We start from the raw sequence: 23,307 nt of genomic DNA, 5'->3' as shown, positions 1-23,307 counted from the left end.
TGCTATTTTTTCCCCAGTTTTGGTAAAAACCAAACCAGACAAAACAACAAAGAAAAAACAGGCTTTCCACTTGAACAAGTGGAGTGCAATTCCTCCAGGTTTGCTAGGGCTCACCTGCGTCCTGTCTGTTGTATTAAGTTGGGAATAAAACAGACTTATGTTCAGCAACCTGTTTTCAATGAAGGCATCTTGCTGGTGTACAGGATGCGATGGGTCTCCAACAAGACAGCTTTAAGATACGCTTTATGTGAAAAAACATTGACCGCTGGGTCTTTTGCAGCCTTCTGGCAGATGAAAAGGGGCTCAGCAGATGCATGGGGTGGGAGCGGTCTTTAAAACTGAGGGTCTGTAGTGAAAACTTGTATATTCAGATGCAGGGACTTTGTAGCTGCGCACAGGCTTTGACTAAAACATGTTAATGTGAGCTTACAAGTGCAGTTCTGTGAGATAATGGGGGGGTGCCTGTCTGCTGCTAATAGAAATGTTTATATATACTGATAAAAAGCCCTCTATATTACTTTTAAATAAAGACATGGTTTGTAATTCTTCTTTCCAGAATCTTTAACATCCTTGGCTGAGTACTGAAGTAGAACTGTAATGGTTTCTGGGAGTTGTGAATTTGGGGCCTTTAGCAGTTGAAGCCTCATCAATTCATTTAATCTGATGCTTCAAGTCCAGGTTCTCCTAAAATCATTATCTGCACATGCTGCGAGATTGTATTAATGTGTATTTCCATCCCCTGCTTAAAGGAAAATTATTTCCTTCAACAAAGCCTGTCCTCTCAAAGGAGTTACCTTCATATTTTATGCCACTTTTTCTTGAGCTGCTTTCTCTTTCACCAACTCCCCTGGAAACAGAAATATTTCAGATCAGTGTTTGGAACAGGTGGTGGTAGCATATGAGGGTTGTCTTTGTACATGTGTGTATTTGCTTACTAAATACATAGGCCTGTTTGTAGCATTTGAGATCCTGCAAATATTTGTTTTAAGTATTTGTATAGTGTCTTTGAAATAAATGCCTTTTTTGAAGTGGTAGATATGTTTTGGAGATGAGCATTGAGCTGGGGCTGAGGCTTGTGCTGGGGAGCCGGGGGATGTTCATGGGGTTGGACAGAGGAAAGGAATGAGTAGATGGACCTGAAACGGTTGTTCCTCATTTGTTGTGTTGTCATAAATGAGGGCATTTGGGCTGGAAAAAGGAGAAATGTTATTAAGTGGGGGGAAATTAATAAATGTAACTTGTAAAAGCTGGGTGACTACCCTAGGTGTGAGTGTGGGAGAGTGGTCCCCTTTAGCTGATGAGGTTGGAGAAACAATATTGAGGGAAAGAGCCTTTTCTTAAAGAACTCCCTGCAAGCAGGAATAGAGAGCACCTACCAAAGCAGCGCAGATGTGGCCCTGTAGGTCTTGGGCAGTGCTACTGTTCATACTTGGAAGCTACTTTGTTATCCCAAACCCTGGCTGAGAGGATGCCTTGCAGAGCTCAGTAAAAGGCTTTAAAAGTTACCTCTTCTGACAAAGTTTCTCTTTCCTTCAGATGTGTCATGTGATCATCTTTGGCTTCACCTGAAAATTAGGAGCATGAGCAACTACAATGAGAGTTACTACTTTTAAACAGTTCACCAGATAATGATGTGTTTCCTCCAGAGTAGTGTGAAACATCACATTTTCATCCTGAAGACTATCCCTTATGCTACATGTCTTTGCTGGAGTCTTTTTGGAAGACCCTTTCGGGGGGATCTTCATCATGCCCTGACCTTTCTGTAGTGAAGAAATTGAGGCTACCCTGCCCACATTTGCAGCAAGCTCCCTGGACAGAGGAAAACCCTACAATGAGTTTAGTTCATCTTTTTCTATTTAATTTTCCGCCATACGATGGCACTGGTTAGCTGATCAAGGAAGATGCGTTCCCTGTTGCAGTCCAGGCTGGGTTCCCGCTGTTTTATGGCGATGCCCGCAGAGTGCAGCTTCTGCCCACACAACTCCTCCACAGCTTGCTTGGAAACTTCAGGAGTTAGACTGAATATTTGTGGAATAATAGGAAACAACAGTTTATTTTTCGTTACATATTACTTCATAGCTCTCTAATCCTTGAGATAAATCTCCAGCTTGCTTTTTTGGTGCCATTGAACAAAATCTTCAGGGGCAATTTTTAACTTACAGGGACGATGAATCATTTAGGTTGGAAAAGATCTTTAAGATCACCAAGTCCATCTGTTAACCTAGCACTGCCAAGTCCAAAAAATTTTACTTGGTGTGAAGGGGAAAATCTACACAAATGATGAATTTTACAAAGTTTACAAGAGACAATGCTTTCCCCTTTGTGTGTGCAATGGGAGCGAAGAATGGCTGAAGAGCCACGAAGTCCATGGTTTAAAAAGAAGGACCTAGAGGTGTGATTTTAAGCCTTTTCAAGCATTTATGTGAACTCTGAGCATTGAATGCTCAATTCTTAACAAAACAGAGAGAGTTTAACAAAAATAAACACAAAAGCACTCTGGCTGTATGGGATGATTTTTAGATACCTGTTCTGAAAACTGAATTAGCACCACTTCTAACAGTACAAACAGATTTTGTGACTTGTATCTTCAGTTAGTTTAAAAAGAAACATGAATGCCATATGTAATGCACAAAGCTTCCAAATGTGTGTGCTTGTTTACTGTCAATTCAGTTTTGGGTGCCTAAGTTAAAATGTTTTGTACTCTTCTCTGTACCAACCTATGAGGCCATGCAGACTTTTGGCTGTGAAGAGCCAAAGGTCTAATTTTAAATGATTATGATAGTAATAATGATAAATACCAAGGAATACAAATAGGTCTGAAATAATCTGAAGCCCTGAATTACTTGCCCGGGGCTGAAAACTGAGCAAATGGCAGTGGCAGACTGAGGGTGGGCATCCTTTCAGGAAGGTGGTTTCTCAAACAAAGACAAGACCTTTGTTTGATGGGCAAGTAGATGTCTGATCTAGCATGTAATGCAAAAAAATGCATATTCTTATTTTATACGCATTTTAAAAACCAAAATCAGTTATTGTCTGTGATGTTTTTTTTTCTGTCGTAACCCATGAGCTAGTGGGACTGCACTCACTGTTGCCTTAAATCTTTGACAAATTTTAAAGGAACTATAACTTTAAGACCTGATGTACTTCCTTTGCTGCTTTCCTATTTCTGTTAGGGAGAAATGTGAGCTCTCTCTTGGTGTTGTATGAGGATGCATTTGCCTGATTAAAATCACTTTGGTCACTGCTCCGCTTGGGAGTGTGACTGTGGATTCAGGGTCTGCCCCTGTCCTGCAGCATCTTGTGGGGTTGTTGCCCATTTTTGGGCAAGATAATGGTGTAAGGCTTTGTGTTGGGGATTAGTGTGCTGAATGGATGAGTGAGAGGTGGTAATTAAGATGATGAAATGAAGGCAGCAATAAGGATTGATGAATGGAGCATGGGGTGAAGATGAGTGATTTGAAGGCAAAGCGATTGATCTGTGTTGTGTCAGGTGATGGCATGAAAATAATCAAAAAGGTAAATTTGGAACTTTTCAATTCCTTTTGTTGAAAAGCTAGTCATGATGATTTAGCTGTGGATGTGACACTTTGAAATAGCTATTTAATGATTACTTAGGCTTTCATGTTGGACATGCTTTCTTTTAACTTGGCATTTTAATTTCAAAAAGCATTTTTATTTTTGTTCTGTATGAAATTCAAGGAAAAAGTTTTAAACTTTGGTACAAGTTGGATATTGACAAAATCTGAAATTGCAGCAGTGGTTGAGTGTAGTGGATGACATGCTTGAAATAAAGCAACAGCCTTAGAGCTTGTAGTCCTATGGATTTTATCCGTTCTCTCTTTCCCCTTTGGCATGATGGTTTGCATTTTTCTCTTTTTAATTTCAAAGTAAAACTATAAATAGGAGTTGGGAACTGTGCGGATGTGATGATTGATATGGGTTTTGTTTGCTGTTCTCACCCACTTGCCTTATAAAGGAGGTCTAAGCTTAAATTAAGAGCTAATGATCGAGCAGTTTGTCAACCTGTGCCATGTCCTTGATCTATTTCCAGTGCGTTGGCTCCATCCTGTTGCTGTGACAAATGTCATTGATTTTGGCAGGGTGGAGTCAAACCCTTTGTATGGAGCTTTCAAATTTTGCCACAAACACAAATATGATAGACTGAAAATAAACTTTTTTTCAAAATGGCTCCTTGGAGTCCCTAAATGTTTACATTAATTTTTGGTTTTTTGCTTAGGAGAAAAAAAATCTGTTATCTTTTGGGACATGTAATAAGAGCTATACCTTGATATAAGTCCTCCTGATCAGAGGAGATAGCACATATTCCTATAAAATGAAGGATGAAAAGACAATTAAAAGTTTCTAAGGCAGATAAAAATATGACATATAGTCCAGACCCAGTTATAAATCACATCAACACTTACTATACTTATACTTGCATGGTGCTGCATTGTTGAAAGAAAGGTTAGTAAAAGAATTAGGTATGTGGTGTTTAATTCATATGGTTACTTACACAAGTTGCAACTAGCATGAAAAATGCCAGCACTGTTAGTAAAAGTAGTAAGAGAACAGTGATATATGTTAATAGTCATAAGAGTATGACTACCATTTAAAACTAAGTACAGTCAACTGTGTTTTGGGACCAGAGATGTGTAGAAGAACATGTACAATTTTTAATAGGGTAATAGCAGCTGCAGAAGTCAAAGTAGTAGAGGAAGGGGGAATTCTTTAGCTCACAGTGACAGGCATTTGCTCCATAGCTGATAATTCAGTGATTCAACTTCAACCTTTGATTTATTTCATTTAATTTTGTGTGTTTGGCCTTGAGCTTTTCTTCAGGCATTGCCCTGTCCTAAGAGCATCCAACCCCCCCCAATTTAACCTTTAAGTTATTTGTAACTCTTTGTATAGTGGGTGTAAAGAGCATCTAGAGGAAAACCAGGAGTTTCTCCATGGTGCACTCTGATTTTTAACTTTGCGTCACTGAACTGATCCTTATCAACAACTCCCAGTATATTATTCCTAGGATGGGTGATATTCTATCCCTCTGCCTTTGGCTTCAGAGGTTACACCCCAGTTCTGAAAAAAAACCCAACTCTATTAAATGTTTTTTAATTGGGTCCCCTGTTTTCAAGTTACTGAAATGATTGTGGGTGTACAGGCATGTATAAACAAACTCAGGGCAGTGCTATCCAGTGTATCATGTTAGCTATGTGCTCTTGTTTACTTAATCTTCTCTCAGTGACTTTTTTCCTTTAGGATTATGCCTTTTTTTTCCCCAATTCCAAGCAGTTGCCAGGTAGTTTCTACTTGCAAAATCCTCAAACAGATGCAATTCTGCCCCTGCCACGATCGACAAACAAGCTGTCATCTGCAAATCTGTTGTATTTTCTTCCTGAACCTTCTTTAGTCTAATACTTTTACTTTTGAGAGGAATAGTTGTAAAAGTATGCTAATAAAAACTTTATCCTGCTTTATCAAATGCTCATGCCATGTAGACCCATCTCCTGAATGTGTAACTTATAGCCTGGCTGTTACTGTAACCCACTCGCATCACCCATGCATGTGAGGCTTCCCGTAGGAGTGACACTGGGAGCTTCAGGCTTGTGGCCAAGTGTGCAAAAGGAAATGTAAAAAATCCAGGTCACCTCTGTAATCTTGCCTTTGTGGGTATGTGTTGTGTTATAGGCTTTAATTACTTGGCTACAAAATGTTTCTCAAGTGTACTATAACCAGCATTTTCTAAAACCTTAGTTGTATGAGTTTTGTCTCTTTTGAGCTGTTTTGCTTTCTGCAGACTGTGCTGGTGCTATGACGCCTGCCTGACAGTGGTGCGTGGTCAGCTCTACTTACACAGTGATTTCCACATGTAACAGAGGTACGGTGCAAACGCTGACGGGCACCAGCAAACACAGCCTCTAAGGAGGCTGTGCAGAAAAGATGATGCCAAAAAATGCTCTCTTCCCTCTGCTTTGCGCTCTGAAGTTTGACTTGCCATGCCACAAAATTTTGAGGCCAGGGCTGATTTTTTTTGACCCTGGGAAGGATTTAAAGCCTCCATGAGGTTGTGAGCCTCTTGCCCTGAGTGGCTGAGCTGGAATAAAGCTGAATTTCTTGGCTGACTCTGCAAGGTTTGGGGATTATTGGCCTTCGCAGTGGGATCTCTGGCCAAGGCTGGCCCTGAGTTCTAGTGGCTCCTGTGCCTTACTTACATGCAGGAGGGAATATGCTTTTGAGGATTGTGGTAAAATTGTGCTAAGGGTGCATTTGTGACAACCTGGGGTCTCTGTTTAGCACCTGCCTTTTACTGGGCAGGGGTTAGTTAATGCTTCCTGGAGGGGATTTCTCTTCTGTGACCAGGCAGCTGGTGATGGCACCTCCTAGCCTGACCCTTGTAGCTTGGCAGGACACACGCTGCTATCCTGAAATGCCTGAGGGGGACCGGGAGCTGGCAGGAGCCCATCTGTGTGTCCCCTGACTTGTGTTGCTGATGGCAGGACATGGGATGGGGGCACCTTGTGTGCCTGGTTGTGCTGGTTTTGGCTGGGATAGAATTAGGTCTGAATGCTGAGCAAATGTCAGAGCAAAGACTTGCACAGATTTATTCATGTTCAGGGAAATGTGCAAGTCTTGGTTACAAAATTAGGAGCGCCAATGTTTGAGAGAAGGAAAATGAAGTATTAGTGCACATACTTGCGCCATAACTGTACCCCCAAATTGAGTTAGTTATGGATAGACTTCCTCAGCCCTCCTGTTTCCCACAGATTTTTCCGTACTGGATGAAAACTTGCATCTCATTCCAATTGTCTGAGTTAGGTGGAGTGAAACCTGCCTTCAATAATACTGTGGAGCAAAATTTCAGTTGTGATTTGTTGTGATGAGCTGCACCATATAACATCATTAAACTCAGTTATCACACTTAAGTTTGCTTTAGATTTTTGTACTTTTATTAGCTATTTTGTTCAGTTGATTTACTTAAGTGGAGTTCCTGAATATGGAGGTTTTAAATGTTTTTTAAGTTCTTTAAGGATTTGCCAACCTGTTAAAAAAAAAAAAAACTTTTGCAGGTGTCTTGCTTCCTGAGGGCTTCACAAATGCAAGGAACAACACTCTTCTTATTTCATGATAAAGACACTGGAGATCTTAGTGAGTAAACTAATGATCTGTGTAATTATAGTACAGGTTGACATGCAAACATTTTACGAAGTATTTCTCACCAGCTGCTGTAAAGCCAGTGCTTCCTGCCTTGCTGGTCCAGAGACCTGAGGATGGACTCATTTCATGGAGGAATTGATTACAGTTGCAAAACTTTCTTGTAAATATGTTTCCTTGTCAATATATTCTTTCCACCAAACCAATGCTGATTCAGTTGTAAATGTTTTTGCATTTAGAGGAAAGTTTTTTCCTGTGTTATGAGTAGACAACAGGATTTCTTGCAGATCCCAAGCATGGTCTGATACAGACTGATTGTATAGGCAAAATCTGTGTATAACTGTTGCCATCACCATGATTTCTGGTCTCCAATCTGTGTTGTCTCTGGATCATAGCAAACAGATGGTGTTCAAGTTTTATTTGAATATCTGACTACATTGGAAATGAAGTGAAATGAATTCAGCCATCACTAATAAGAATAATGCCAAACCCTCAAGATGTTTCTTTCCTCCCTGGCTTTTCCATAGCTTTGTTTAACTTTGTTACACAGTTGTGTTTCATCTGAATGGTTTAAGCAATGACTTTGGAGATGCACCTGCAAAATTTTTGTGTTTTGTGAGATGAATTGCAATGATCATGGTTACTGTGCACACAAGGGTCTCTTTAGATATGCCTGTCTTGTTGGTGCATGCAAAAATGTACAGAAATGTGGTTTTTTGCATTAAACCCAATCTCCATAAAATACAGTTACTGTTCTGGCTAGGTAAATGCAGTGTTTTAATTGTATTTACAATTTGAGCCCAACTAGTTCTGTATTAGTAACTGTTTTCCTCACAGCAGTAATGAGCAACAACCACAGACATTGAGCTTTATGCTAACTCTAATTTTTGGAAAAATTGTTTAGCAATTAACGCTAATAGCTGGCTGATATTTGCATAGCATCCAAGTTCAGCTGTACATTTGCCTTTCACAGAGCAGACTTCCAAACAAGATCTGGCACCTGAACATGCCTGTGCTAGACTGAAATTATTCATGTGTAGTTGGATAAGTAAACAACTAAAGCATTTGGAGACTTTTTAGATTATTGAATTTTTTTTCATTTGGTATCTTTCTTTTTAACTTAGAGCTGCCCAGGTAGGTCTTGAAACTAAGCTTTTAGGCTTAAAAGCGCACTTACTTGTTTCTAGGATATGATATTGGTACTTGTAATAAAGTAATGGGATTTAATAAACCCAAAACAGCCTGAAAAAGGGGAAACCATTCTTCAGTGTGGTGGACATATCTAAGCAAACAGGTCAATACACTTTGCTATTGGGTTGATGCCCCTGCAGAGTCAAGCTATATGGCACTGATGGCTCAGTTCTGCTCGTCAGTGAAATATTTTCTTGAATTATCCCTTCGATGTTTTAAAGTCCCAGAAAAGGTGTGTGAGCACTTAAATGGGAAGGAATGCCTTTGCAAGGGTGACATGAGGTGAAAAGGGAAAGTGGCAGTACACGGGCTGCGTCGGCTCCTGAGTTGCATAGCATAGAAAATGCTCAAAATATCAGATGTGTAAGTTGAAATTGCCTCAAGGCAGCTTAATCTTATATGGGAGGAATTGGCATAGTGCATAAACCAAGCAGAAATGGGTCTTGGCAGCAGTGGAGGAGCAGCAGCGTCTCCGGGACAAGTTGTTCTGAACAGTTTATCACTCGTGTGAGCTCACGCTTGCTGTGTTGCTGACCTGGGGAATGCATCTCCTGGTTTGATCTCGGCCTGATATCGCTCTCGGTGGAGCAGTCCTGCGCTTTATTCAGAACTGAGCCAGCCTTTCAGGGAAATCCTCAATGGCTGCTTTCTGCCTGGGCTTTGCAGTGGTAGGGAGTGCTGTGTTACCACCCCTGGAATGGTGGAGGCAGGTGACAGAAGCAGTTTTAGACTTGGAAGGTGGAAGAAAACATTTGAGAAAGCATTATTTTCATTAAACTATAGGTCATCCCCTGCTTTTTGTCTTGTGGTTTTTTTTTTCTCCTCCCCCAACTGGGATGGGGTGGGCAGGTTTTGCAGCGGTCTGTGCATCCCGATGTTCAAATCAACTTGGGCGGTTTGGTGCCTCAGGACTCATTTCTGCTTCGTGATTGCTTCATGCTGGGACATTGCGGTGGGGTTGGGGGAGAATTAAAAGCTTTTTTGTTGTTGTTCTGGATGGGTTTTGGCGCTGAGAAAACCTGTAGCTCTTGCAAAACGTTCAGCATCCCTGAATTTAAACACTATCGTAGCATCAGACCTCACTGGATTTTGGCTTGAGGCTTGCATCCGGAAGTATTAAAACACTTGTGTTAGACAGGAATGTTGCCCTCGATATAAATTTCCATATAAAAACCTCTGCTTGTCGTTTCTCCATATATTCCCCCTGTTTGTCTCGCTCTTATTTCTTTTTATTGCTGTTTCTGCTTGGCAAATGCCACCCTGGTCCTAGCTGTGTGTCAGCCTTTGAGGGAGCTTCTGCAGGGCAATGAGGTTTTGAAAATTAAAAAATATATAAATTTTTAGGTTTCCTATGGGCTCTGTGGACTCTTTTGCCCCCTTGTTTGTGCCTGGTGAAGGAAATGTGTGAGCACTGGGATAAGGCTGTGAGCGGGGGGTGACGTGGGGGGAACCCCACAGACCTCTCCCAGTGCCTGGGTGGCCACAGCTGTGGCTTTTTTCCTCTGTGGTGGGGCACCCTGTCCCTGCCTGGTCTCCCCTGCACTCTCCCCGATCCCACTGTAGTGGGCAGGATGGCATTTACACCTTTAAAACCTCCTCAGCTCTGTACTGGCGAAGGGCTGTGTGGTTGTTGGCTCCAGCCTCAGCGCTTCAGGGCATGATTTCAACCATGTCTATGGAGACCAATTTTCAACATCAAAACAAACCAGTGTAAGTGGAATTTATATTACCTTCTAAAAACGCAAGTCAACAGAGCTGAGGACTCTGCTTCGAGGAAGCCTCTTGGGTTTGTTCAGGGAATTACTACAAATATTTTACATCCTTTTTGAGACTCCAGGCAACCTCAGGAAGTGTCTGCTGAGGACAGCTGTTGAAATACCCCAGGTTGCATTGCTGATCGGGGGATTTTTGGGCCTGTGGTGTGAGAAAGCACCCCCCATCACCAGATATCCTACAGTGCTTGAAAGCACAGTCTTAATTTTCAGAGCCAGGCTGATCTTTCTAAACATCTAAATAGTATCCCCCCCCTCCCCCCTCCGAAGCACAGTATTTTCAGCTTGGGTGATGGTGGTCAAGAACAATCAGAGCAAAAGCCTTTATCCCAGGTGCCTGAATGTGTGCAAATTTGAGTACAGTGAAAGGCAAAGAAATATTTTACCATCCAGAGATGGAAAATATCCCTGCAGCAATGTCACAGCAGTGGAAGGATTGAATTCAGATAAGAAAAGGCTGCAGCGGAGGATGTGTCGGGATGCTGCCCAAAGCCCATTGAAGAGGCAGGTTAAAGATGGGTGGGAGTGTGATGGAGATGCTCTACTCCCCTCTGAAATGTGCCTTCAGCACTTGGTGCTCAGACTGATTATCTTGGAAACTCAGTAACAGATGCTTAAAGCCAGAATCTGGAAACTTTACAAATGTGTTTTGTTTTTTCCCAAGCTGGTTGGAGCTTATGCCATGTCCCACAGTACAGGGAAGAGAAAGACGTACCAAGCTACTGGACTTAACACTTGAAATTAGCCTTGTTTAGGGATTTTGGCCTAGGTACAAGCATCAAATTATGTCAAGATGAATAGTGACTTAACTGCTAATTTTATGATAGGAGAAGGCTGTGCCAACAAGCTGCCAGCTTAGAGATGTGTTTTTATTATCTGGCTACCTTGTAGGCAGGTAGATTTGAGTGGGATGTTGGTACTGGCTGGATCCTTGTTTCTTTACGTATCAGCACTGTGTGTATGTATTGTACATCTGTAATTAATTCTTAAACTGTTTAAGGAAACATATTCATGAAAAATGTTTTCTTGTGATGGAACTGGGCATCTTTCAACTTGGTATGATGGAAATTGTAACAGCCAGCAATGCCTCTGTTGTGTAGTGGGAGGAAAAAGGGGGGGGGGGGGGCGGGGGGCAGCAGCTTCATGATAAAAGTGGGAAGCTGAACCCTAGCAAGTTTGCTTAGAGATGGAGTCGGCTCTGAAAATGTGATGCTCTTGCAAAGGTTTTGCTGTAGTTTGTCTGTTTCCCAAACTGTCTGGCTTGCAGTAAGACATAAGTGTACGTCAGCTTGATCCGCTCTGTGTTTGCAGAAAACAGAAGAAACTGCGGCCTTTTGTGATATATTAGAAGAAACTACTACTTGATTGTCCATGAAATTTTAGCACGTTATTTGAGATGTTTACTGTATAATTTAGGTCTTCCTTCTTCAGCATACCAGAGCAAAGGCAGAAATCTTCCGACCCCATTACAGTTTCATGTTACTGTTTTGATCCTCGTGATTTGGTTTTTAATACAAAAATCACCGGCCTTACAGTGAGTGCTCAGCATGTTGCTTCATGTCTTGCACTGCCTACCTACCTTTGTCAGTTTTTAAAGCTCTCATGAAAGAAAACAGCTGTACTAAATATTGGGGGGTAGTCTTCAGACTGACCCTGGGTTGCAAAATTGTCTGGAACCTGATTCATTGTGGGAAGAGAAAGCAGCAAACACAAACTTCAGCCTCAGGCTTTGAATCACTTCAAGGGTCGATTCCTGTCTAATAAGTGTGTCCAGAAATGGCTTTCCTAGAAACACCATTATTTGCAATGGTCTGGTTCCTGCTACTTTCCCCCAGGCAGTGCCTTTAGACTGGGCAGAAGTTAAGTTTTTCTCCCTTGAAGCTGATTTTTTTGCAAGTATTTGCTGCTCACAGTTTACTTTAATGCTTTTGTGGCCACAGCTGTGGCACTGGGTGTGATGGCTGGTCACTAAACCCAGTGCCTGCATTTCACCATGGACCGACTGCAGCAACCGCACTAAAATGTTACTAATGCAAATAACGAATGTAGCATCGAAATGCTTTGTGCAGGCTACCTGCCTCTTTTTTGGTGTGATTTTAATTTTTTAGGTATTTGGTGTCCTAACAGACTGTGCTGATGGTAGAGCTTCTGGTGGTGATGTGTAACAGCTTTGGAGCTACCAATAGCAGATGGCAAATGCTTCCCCTGTGCTCACAGGTACCAGGGGAAAACCTCCTGTCCAGGACAGCCACATATTTAATGGGTCTTGGTGGGCTTTTCTGTGAATTTGTGCAGTTTTTCAGACTGATCTAAGTTTTAACATTCCCAACATCCTGCTGTAAGAATGGGTGAGGGGGGGATGGGACCCAAGATGTAGTGGATTTACACAACTGTTCCCTGCTCTGTCCTCAACTATTCCTGATGCTGGATTTGCTTGCTGGAGCTGTGGTTTCCTTTGAATGGTCTGTCATAACTGTGATACCGTCTTCCTGAGAGGAGGCGATCAGTTCAGAGGCCTTTGCTGTTCAAATAAAGCTGGAACGCCTTCCCCCATGTATATCACTTTACACTTATACCCTTTGATTTTATTTGGTGTATTTGCTCAATATTTAGAGGCCTTCCTCAGAACTGTAAAGGCTCTGTTTTCCAGGGGGTGCCCATCTTTACCTGAACAAATGGATATAGTTTGCAAATTTTGCTCTTCCCTCTCTTCCAGCCACCTCTTGATTTGAGGCGGATCCTTTGATACAGTGCCTGTAAGAACAGCTCTGGCATGGTGGTGTTGCTAAATTCCTCCTCCAGGAACATGATAGAAACTTCAGCTTTGTTTTTCTGCCATGGTGTTATCTCTTTTGCTTATTCCCCTAATGTGGGGGTCACCCCTTGGCCCCATCAGCCTCTTGGGAGGCTGCTTCTGCTGTGATTGGAAGAGGTCTGATTTGCTAGTCTGGGTGTTTGCAAGTTGCTCCTTTGGCCTGCCTTGTTTGTTTTTTACGTGCAACCTTCCAGATCTCAGGAACATTTATATTTTCCTCATTCGTATACAACCTCAGCTTCTCAGAGGATGACTTACTGATTTTAATAATGCCTTTTACCCTGCTGTTTTGGTATGTTGGCTTCCCCTCTGCAGCCCTTACTCTGAGCTTCCAAAATCTGTTTGTTTTCCTAGTTTCCATGCCGCCTGCAAGAATTTCGCTCTTTTGACTTCCCACTTGGGTGTTTGTTGTATATATTCTGTATAGGAAACATTCCTATATATTGTACATAGATACTCCAGAAACACTCAAAGTGCAAGAAGCAAACGTGACCCTCAAGAGGAGGTGGTCACAGGTTCAGATGTTTTCCTGGCATGGCATCGGCAGGATTTAGACCCTGAGGTGTCTATGTAACTTTCATGATTGAGCCTTCAGAGTTTAACAGCATAAATGTTTGTTTTGTCAACCCAGCTGGCAGGTTGCTAAATTTGAAAGCCTCTCTGTATGCTCGTTCTGGTGTACGGATGGGGATGGTGCATGCCTTTGCATAGGGAGTTTTTGTAGACCAGAACTGCAGAGGCTTTAGGGGGTATCTTCTGGAGGGAGGGGAAGAGGGGGAAAAAAAGAAATAAAATTTGATTACAGCTGTGCAGTAAAGTGCACCAGTGTGTGTGTGTGCAGGGCAGGCACTGCTGAAGGGGTTAGTTGAGAGCTGTGTCTTTCACTTTCAAAGGTCTGAAGTATGTTAGTGGGAATGTTTCTCCTCTTAGAATATAAATGTATGGTATGGTTATATAGAAATTACAAAAATATTACGTTAAAATTAAACTATTAATTATCCAGACATATTTCTGGGAGGGAGCGGAGATGCTGAGTGCGGATGTCCCTTTTGGGACTGTTGGGATTCCGGATGAGACAGTGACATAATTTCTCTCACTGTGATAGACACAGTGTGACTGTGTTTACGAATGAAACCTGGAGCTCACTTAAGTCCAGTATGTTGATCTGCAGGAAGCATTGCTGTGTGTCTTGGCCACACAGCCCTTAATCCAGTATCAAGGCGTTTTCTGGGCTACCAGAGAATAAATCAGGGGAAGCCTTTAGTACTACTTTGTCATATTGTTGTGACACAATGTTTGCAGCTTTTTCTGCTGAGCAAATATACACAATAAATGGGAGGCTTTAAAAAGAGTTAACTTTGAGATCACTTTAAAAAAACCCCAACTTGTTCAAGGTACCTAATCTATATCAATATAAAATCAGACTGTATTTTTTCCCATGCAAAAATGACAAAAGCTGTTGTACTGTCCTTCAAATTTGCTTTGGCAACTATAAGCCAACTCCATTTTATTAAACAGCTCTCTTTCCTCCTAATATATACAGAAATGTTTGCAGTATAAACATCTTAACTAGACATCTGTTTTTCCCCAGATTTAAAACACAGTTAACTTTTTGCCCTGTTTCTGTTCACTGGGGCTGATAACTTTTTCTGCTGGCCAGATGAAATAAAATTGGGTTTTGTACCAGATGCAGCACAGTTCAGTTTTGCATTACGCAGGTGTTCCCCCAGCTGGGAAGTGTGGAAACGTGCCATTTTGCTGAGATGATGGTGAGGTTTAGAAATGTGAGGGCGTTAAAAATAATTCTCTGTGTTAACAGTGGGCTTTGTCCCTGGTGGGCTCCATATGCCGAACAGCTGACTGGGGCAGCAGCTGTTCTATATTTTAATAGGAGAGTTATAAAGTTAGAAACATGGATGATCATTCAAAACATAAGCAACTCTTTGCAGTCATGGAAACGGGATTCAACAATAAACTTGCATTTGTGAGCCTTCCAAACAAAATAATCCCACTGCACTGTGTTCAGGTGGTCTCGGGGAAGTGAATGAACTTGCTTTTCTATTTTGCTAAATGCTGTTTACTCAAAGTCCTATTTTTTTTACTTTTTTCTCCCTGTTTTCTATTTCTGAGAATATATTAAATTTTGTATGTGATCCTGATTTAGATTCTTCTCCAACAGTGACAGATTTATGAGAATCTTTCCAAAAGCGTGTTATTGATCATGCCGGTAGGATATAGTGAAGGCTGAGCAAATACTTTGCTCTCATAAATTTCTTGGTATTTCAGTGTCCCTTTTAACCCAAGTAGCTATACAAACTCTTGTTACATGTTTGCTGTGGCTCTGTATCCTTTGCAAGGAACATACAAAGTCCTGCTTTTGTAGAGAAATGGATGAACCTGCAGGTTTTCTGGCACAGCGCAGTGTACAAAAGCTCTTGTTCCATCTCTGAATCATCTTCTCATTTTGATTATGGGCTTCTTTCACTCTCATGCTTGATCACATACCGCACCCCTATCCAAAACAATACCAACCACTCCTTCCAATTTCTGCACAGCCCTGCTGTAGTCCCCAGCTTGCTCTGCTTGTGTTTTGGTTTGGAGGGGCTGCTGTTACTTCAGCTCCCTGCTTCATAAAAGTGCCGTGATTAATGTCATGCGTGGAGAGTGGTGCCCATGCCCAATGACTGTGTTTAGGTCTCAACCAACCCGCAGTGATCTAGTGGTAAGCAGCTGGATCTGTGCTCTTGAGCTGTGTGATAACCTCTGACTTGGCTAGTATGGGCCGTAAGTGGTCTTATATAGACCTGAATGTTGCAAACAGATGGGGAGCAGCGGGGTGGTTGGCAGGACGGTTTGTGCAAAAATAAAATGGGTTAAGCCAAGTGTACGAGTGTGGTGAGATGTGGAGGAGTGAGCAGGCTGAATATGGCTTGGGCACAGGTATAAGCTGCTGCTGCCGCTGCTGTTCATGCCACTTTATAAGTGTATAAATGTTATTTTTCTATACATATAATCGGTTGTGGGTCATTGTCATATAAGAAGAGATTTTAAAAGGAAAATTGAAAAGTGCTGGTGATGAAACTGGTGTACGTAGTGGCAAAACATGAAGGTAGGGTGAATCCTTGGGGCAGAGCCTGGCAGCTTGGGGATGTTGAGGATGATTTGTGGCTGCTTAAGTCACTGCAGGGACCAGCCTGCAGGACCGAAGGAGGCAAAGCCACTTCAGCCTCCTCTGGGCACCTATCGGAGCAGCTCTGCCAGATGTGAGAACACAGCTCATTTTAAACCTAGAAACAACAACAACGGAACCAATTGTTTCTTGGAATGGGCAATGCTGGATGACACAATTTGCGAAGTTAAAAGTCTGTGTAAAAGAGCAGTGTTGATGCTGGGGTAGAGGGGGATGCCTGAGGGCCAGCACAGCTCATTTGTGAGGACAGACTACATAGAAAATGTTAGTTGACAGACTAGGTGTGGATGTGAGCGTGTGCTGCTTGCCACCAGGACTGCAGGGAGGAGGCTGGAGGCATTTTCCTCAGTGCATGTGCAGGATGAGGAGTTGCCTTTCAAACCAAGTGGATTTGTAGCAATGATGAATGGGGATGAATCCCTCTGGGGAGAGGAAGGAGCTTCCTACAAGCCAAACTCTCTACATCAGAGTTTTCACCATGGAAAACACCAATTAAATCACTCTACAAAGCAACTGGATTTGTATTGGTGAGCTTTTCTCTGCAGAGGGGGATGAAGGCTACCTGGGGTCTCACCCCGCAGTTCTGGGGCCCCAGGCAAAGAAAATGTGAGCCAGCACCAGCACTATTTTTTTGGTCTAAGCCACAACCATGTGCTCTGACCCTTTTGGCAGATGAAGTATTTGTTTAAAGCCACAAATGACTGCCTGAAGGAATGATCATTGGAAAATGGGGTCCTGCTCTGCAATTTGTCTGAGCGTGGGCGATGTGTCACCCTAAACCAGAGCGGTTGTGGCCTGTTCTAAGTTATATTCTGGAGCGGATTTTTGCTGTCTTGCCATGCAGGACCTCTGGATGCCAAGTTCTCCAGCCATGCTTGTTGCTTCTTTGGACATATCCCCTGAAAGCAATCACTGAGGGTGACTGACATAATAAATACGAATCTGTGGGTCTGCACTAAAAGAGGATTTTTTGTGTATAATGTACGCACTATTCACAAGTATTTTCTACAGAAAAGGAATTTTAAGTAGAAAAGAGGCTCCTTCCTGTAAATCAGCAACTAACTAGCAATATGTGTATGTTGGTATAGTTTTCCTTTTTTAATGTCAGCAGAACTAAAACTCATAGGTAATACCTTTGTCCTTCTACAAAGGAATTGTGGTTTTAGTCTTCCATGAACTAATACTTTGTGGACTAAGGTCTGGGTCATTCTGACTCTGCAGAATTCGATGGGGCTTTGACTCCCACGGTAGCTGACTATTCAACCCTCTAATGCTGTTAATAACTACCTCAAAAAAGACTAAATACAATATGGTAAGAGATCTTTATTAAAAACTTTGTACATCAAAGGATTAACTACTACGTTTTAAACAAGAAATAAGATTTTACATATTACAAAAGATGTTACTAGTTCTTGAATTAGGAATAAATTTTATGAACACTGTACATGATACATCTGAGTTACAAGAGCAGGAATAGGACCGAGTGCCTGAAAATATGATATAACTTAATAAGAAAATGCACTCAATTCTTAGTACACAACATAGTATTTCTGGAAAAATAGCATGTTAACTTCTGTCTGAAAATGCTGTATCCCTCTAACCAGTAACTACCAACAGTGTTCTCAGGAGAAAGTGCTGACACATGTGCCCTGTGTGGTAATTTCTCCATTTGGAGTTTCTTTCATTGTTAAAGAAATCTTCTTCCTATGGTCTATTTTTCTTGGAGAGAGCACAATGTTATTCCATGGTACGGTTAACACAATCTGCATATAAAAACCCAATGCCATACATCTCTCACAATGTAACTTTTACCTCCAACCCGGTTTAGAAAAACCAACTGATAGCACATAAATGTCTACAGAAATAGATTTTTATTGACTGTTATCTTTTGTTACAAAGTAGTTAAAAAGAAGAAATATATTTTAGCTTATCAGATAACCGTTAATTTGTGTATCATTCATACTATATAATTTTTTTCTTTTTTGAGATTGTCAGTGTAGCTGCATTAGAATTTAAAATAAAAACAACACAGAAGATCAACTTTTAATTGCATGACCTATTTGGCTAGGAAGGGTGTGTGAAGTTTTACAGGATAGTATGAACATACAGTTCTCATACAAAAGCATAGTATGTATCTAGTCCAAGAAAGGTAATAAAAAAGATTTAAATCTTTATACAGAAAGTGACAATGCCCATGTTATACTATGGAACACATCTACTAATTTTGAATTACAGGTGTAATGTGTGGATTAAAGATATAAACTTACTAAACAAACCTTAAAAAAAGAGAGCAAAATCTATAAATAAAATAGTAAGTGCTTTCTTTAAGATAATATTCTTTGGCTGCTTTAAGTGCCAGTGAAGGGTTATTGAAAACCACTAAAATGCGTAAGGTCCCACTATTATTGTTAATCTTAACACCGAGCTTGTACGATAATTCAAACTGTTGACTGTTAGCATCTCCAGATCCACAATGTGTTCTCTTGGTCCCGATAGTGATTTCACCAGTACAAGCATTGCGCTTACGGCGCTTGTTTGCTGAAAGAACAACAACAACAAAAAAAGTTTAATTCAGTCAAATGTAAAATGATTCCCTAGTTGTGTCAAGAGAGTGCTTGTGTAAAATGCACTGTAAAAATGCTCTGTCTCAGCACAGAGATACACAATGCAAGTATTCTTTTAACACTGTTAAATGGCCATGACTAATCTCACACCTGGCTTTGCAGGGAAAACTTTACCTGACTAAGGCTCAGAGGAATAAACTGCACTGTAAAATCTGTTCCTGGTTATGCTGACTCTCCTAAAGGATGTGAAAAGTGGTAATCTATCCCAGGACGGTCTTTGTTTTTTATCCCCATCTATCAGCTTTTAAAATATATGGAGAATAAGTAAAACAAGAGAGACCTAATGTCTTTAACAGTGATATAGCTTGTTCAGTGGAGGGAAACTCTATCTCATGGCTCATACTCCAGAAGTAGTGCTCCCCTTGTAAACACTGGGAATTTTTGCAACTGGTGTGCCTATTGCCCATCCCCATTCTGAAGCTCTTTTCCCAGTCTGGGGTCATGTTGCTGGGGAACACTGACAGGCTTTGTCCCTAGTATGCTGCTAGTTTGTTAAACAGCTTTGTAATTAACAGATGATAATAAAAGGGTAAACTCCATCTCTCCCTTCACCTACTACAAATATTTTCTCACAATGTCAAATGATTAGGGTATACAGATGAATCCATCTGCTGTATCTGAGACCCAGATCAGAGTTTTACTAAAACAATAGGAGTAACTTCTAAGTAAGCCTTTGTTTACTGCAGTCCCTTGGCAGGAATAAACACATGCTTCCTTATTTAAGGCCTGAGATTTCTTGTTGGGTGGCAACAGAAGATTGGAATTGTTAAGTCAGTTCAAAGGCTAGATTGGGGTCTAACCCAAATTAGAGCTGGAGTGATCTTGTTCTTTTTTAAGCAAATAACTGTTTGTATTTCAGGGGCTGGTACAGGGTTTCGATGTGAAATAAATCCAGGGAAAAGCATTGGATTATAGGTTATACCAGAACAAGTGAGATACGGATGAGTAGTTCCTTGTTCCCACTTTGGGGAAACATGGTGTAAATAGGCAATACCCTATCGTGGTGCACTCTTTGGATCTATTATCAAACTCCCCCAATCTTCAGGTTTGAAGAAAAATAGCAAAAATTAAAACCTTCCAATTAATATATTTCTATTTAATTTTTTGTGCTGATTCTGTTTTACTGAGTGTAAAGCCACATATGAAGCAAAAAGGATTTCCCAGGAATTTGTAAATATTACAAGTGTCCAAGAAAATCAGCTTTCTTCCAAAAAAATCTTAAAAAGCAGATGTTATAGACACTTTCATTCATGCGTATCTACTTGAATGCATTATACCAACAGGAAATACTGCTATTGTAAGTCATTTGAACTTCTGTGGTTTTTTGAAATAGTTGCAGCACTGTGGGAAAATAAAGGTTTAAGTATGTTTCAACACAAAACCTTTGCAAGTTGGCCTGAACTTAGCACTCTAGAAATCAGTGTCTCATCCCAAGCTATTCTTCAATATCTCATTGTTGTGAAAGAATAAATAAAAGTAATTGTACAAGGAATCTTTCTCTAATCCTTTCCTAAATACATATATATGGGGTGTTGGTACAGAGTGAAAAGCATAGAGGTATCTCATTGGTATCTGACAGGGGTGTCACGATATTGCTAAATATTCATGATTGCTACTAGTGTTGTATTCGTTTGAAAAAACCACTTTGATTCTCAGTTTAAAGTTTTCAGGTAGAGAAGTAAAAGGCTTTTTAAAACTCTGAAATCAAGCACTTTTAATAAGGAAATATAAAAAATTAATAAACTCTGGGATGCTGTGATACTCTTACAGGAACATTTGATAGATTTGTCAAAATGGCAAGGCATTCTAACGCCTTGGTAGCACCAGTGGTCTTTATACCCCACTCAGGGTCCAACCAATACTCACTCTCAGGTAAAACTCTCCATTTTCGTTTCCAGACTTGATCCGGAATGTGTTAATAGTATTAGGGTAAATAGTGGTTGCCTGAATCTGGAAGATATCGGAGGGCACTGTTCTGTCTGAACGGATGCTCATGTATTTGTACACAACAGAGTAAGGCAGCTCTCGGCAAATGGCATTCGATACAGGGCAGACACAGCGGCTGAAAAACAAAAATGGGTGAAACTATGATAGTTGCAAACAAATGGTGCTTGCTTTCTGTTGTATTCGATCACGTTGCCTGTTGAGGATGATCCTAGAAAAAAAAGACTAATTTTTCTCTTACTTCTCAGATGTAAGGACATAGGGCTCTTGGCAAGGATTTCTCGGGTAACAACGAAATCCTCCGTGGTAATTCCAGCAAATTTCATCCTCTCTGCATTCATTAGTAGTCTCACACTCATTTATATCTAGGAAGAAGGAAAAGGGACTGTGTCAGAGCAGATGGAAATGAGTTTGCTACAAAACCAAACACAATGTCTTCAAAACAACAAGAAAAAAAAGCCACCTGCTTGTCTGTTGAAACCAACAGGTTTGTGTTCTTTACCTGCTTTTCTGGGACCTGGATCTAAAGGATTTCTCTATACAGAAATAGAATAAATTTGTTTATTGAGTGTTAATTAAGCCTGAAGACTTTTTTAATTGACTAGAGACACACATTAATAATACATAATGCAACTGCAGAAATAGTGAAGTTTCTAATTAGCAAAGAATGATTTCATAGCAGAAGATATCTTGTAGACAGAGGAAAAAGGTTTTGAGGAAGTATTGCGATTTCCTGCCTTTTGCAGGTTCACTAAGATGCTTAGTTAATGGCTACATTTTAACTAAAATACCTTTGTAAGGAATAATGAAAACTTGTTTATTGTGCAAAGTAGAGCTTTCTTTTTTTTTAGCCTGGGAAAATAACCCTGAATGGAGGTGGGTCGGACTTGCACTGTATTAACACTCTAACCTGTCAGTGCCAGAACCCAACTGCTGTCTGGTTTCCTGAAATTAAGTCACAGAAAGGGTTTATTCAAATGTAATCTCTCAGAAGGCACAAATGGATTTTTAGATGGCCAAACTAACTACCCCACAATGTTCAATATCAGCGGCTGTTCTTAAGAATGGAGAGAAAGTAATCTGAATTTTATGAAAAATATGTATTTCCTCATACCTTTATTTCTAAAAATGATGACTGTTAAATTGGGTTCTGGATTACAGAAGCAATGGTTCTTGCACTTAATATGTTCTACAATATTCTCTAATAAGATGCAGAGACATTTAGCACCAGTGAGGAAAAACCACAAACTTCTGACATTTGGTGGCACCTGACCAGAGCACTTATTTTTCTAAACACAAATTATCTAAGCTGCTCAAGTCTTGCATTTTTTTCTCCTGTTATCAGAAGAAACATATCTTTCATTTCTATTGTGGCTGGATTTAAGAATCTCTATAAAATGAAACATGATATAAAGCCATGTTTACTGTCTGTAAACAAAAAAAACCCTGATTTTTTTTCAGAGATACTTATTTCTGAAAATTAGACTCACTACATAGACATCCATGACAAGTTTTACCTGAGGGGTGCAAAAACTGAAAGTTTGTCCTAGGAATCTGAAAGACTTAGTTTGAGCTGAAGGATTCAAATAAGAATTAATATAAGACATGCAATGAATCATCAAATGCTTTATTGACATATCTTTTGCTAATGTAATGGTAATCCTGTCATGAAATATAAACATTTAGATAGCAACCATTCTTAGTCTTGCCTGAAATGGTGGTATTAATAATGCGGTATTGGGGCTGCTAAGATGATGGCACTTACCTTGACATGTTCTGCCTCCTACTACCTGGTATCCCTCAGGGCAGACGCATGAGAATTTTCCTGGTTCGTTGACACACTGATATTGACATATATAACTTGAGGTTCTGCATTCATCAGTGTCTGCAGAGAGCAAAAGAGCTTAGTCATTGGGTTTTAACATCTATCTTATTGTAAAATTAAATATAATAGTTAAAGTCTGGTTCTAACAGGGAAAAAAAATTCTGTCTAAAGAATGTCGTCAAAACCCTGAAATGTATTGCTTAAAGCCTCAAGGTTGCAAACAGAAGGGCTGGTTCTACTTATGTTTTATCAATAATCTTCCCAAATGAGAATTCTGGATTTGAAGTAGCAAAAGCTAAATTAGACTTCAGAACAGGTTTGGGAAAATAACTCTTGAAAGAATTTATACTTTTAGCACTCCAAAATGTGATTACTTTCACAAAAAACACAGATGTGAGATTAGTTAGGCAAAAATATTGCCTTTGTACTTGTGCCCTACGCTAATGGAGCAGCTCTTTGGGGAAGGCCTCTCTTTTTGTCTTCAAATAATACTCAGTGTATACAGTTTTATTTTTATTCTTGTGTAACCATCAGTCCCTTGCTAGAGAAATGTAGCATGAAACAATGTAACAGTATGTGCCATTAACTGGCAAAAATTAAATTAAACCTATCAAAACTGGGGAACGGCTTGGAAAACAGCATAGCTCCCTCCTACTACCTCTGAGGCTTGAGCCTGGTTCTTGATTGTGTCAGGGATGTCCTTGGAGACTGCATACTTGCTGCTCCCTGTTCTGTTCACTTGCATGCAGGATTAGTTTAAGCAGCTTGGAGAGGGAGCATCTGTAATAGCTCTG

General features: G+C 40.6%; 1 protein-coding gene across 3 annotated transcripts in view; it reads right to left on the bottom strand.

Annotated features, from left to right (window-relative positions):
* Positions 1 to 17,430: 17,430 nt before the first annotated feature.
* Positions 17,431 to 23,307, bottom strand: part of EFEMP1 (EGF containing fibulin extracellular matrix protein 1) — a 49,267-nt gene continuing 43,390 nt past the window's right edge. For all 3 annotated transcript variants that reach the window (XM_054821811.1, XM_054821813.1, XM_054821812.1), the window contains 4 exons: positions 22,454 to 22,573; positions 20,930 to 21,053; positions 20,611 to 20,806; positions 17,431 to 18,658 (listed from right to left, as the gene is read on the bottom strand). In XM_054821811.1, coding sequence (XP_054677786.1) covers positions 18,500 to 18,658; positions 20,611 to 20,806; positions 20,930 to 21,053; positions 22,454 to 22,573 — 599 coding nt within the window. In that variant the 3' untranslated portion in view covers positions 17,431 to 18,499. The remainder of the gene's footprint in view (positions 18,659 to 20,610; positions 20,807 to 20,929; positions 21,054 to 22,453; positions 22,574 to 23,307) is intronic.

The sequence above is a fragment of the Grus americana genome, chromosome 3, assembly GCF_028858705.1.
Source record: "Grus americana isolate bGruAme1 chromosome 3, bGruAme1.mat, whole genome shotgun sequence".
In the NCBI taxonomy this organism is placed as follows: Eukaryota; Metazoa; Chordata; class Aves; order Gruiformes; family Gruidae; genus Grus; species Grus americana.
This window is presented reverse-complemented; position numbering and strand designations above follow the sequence as displayed.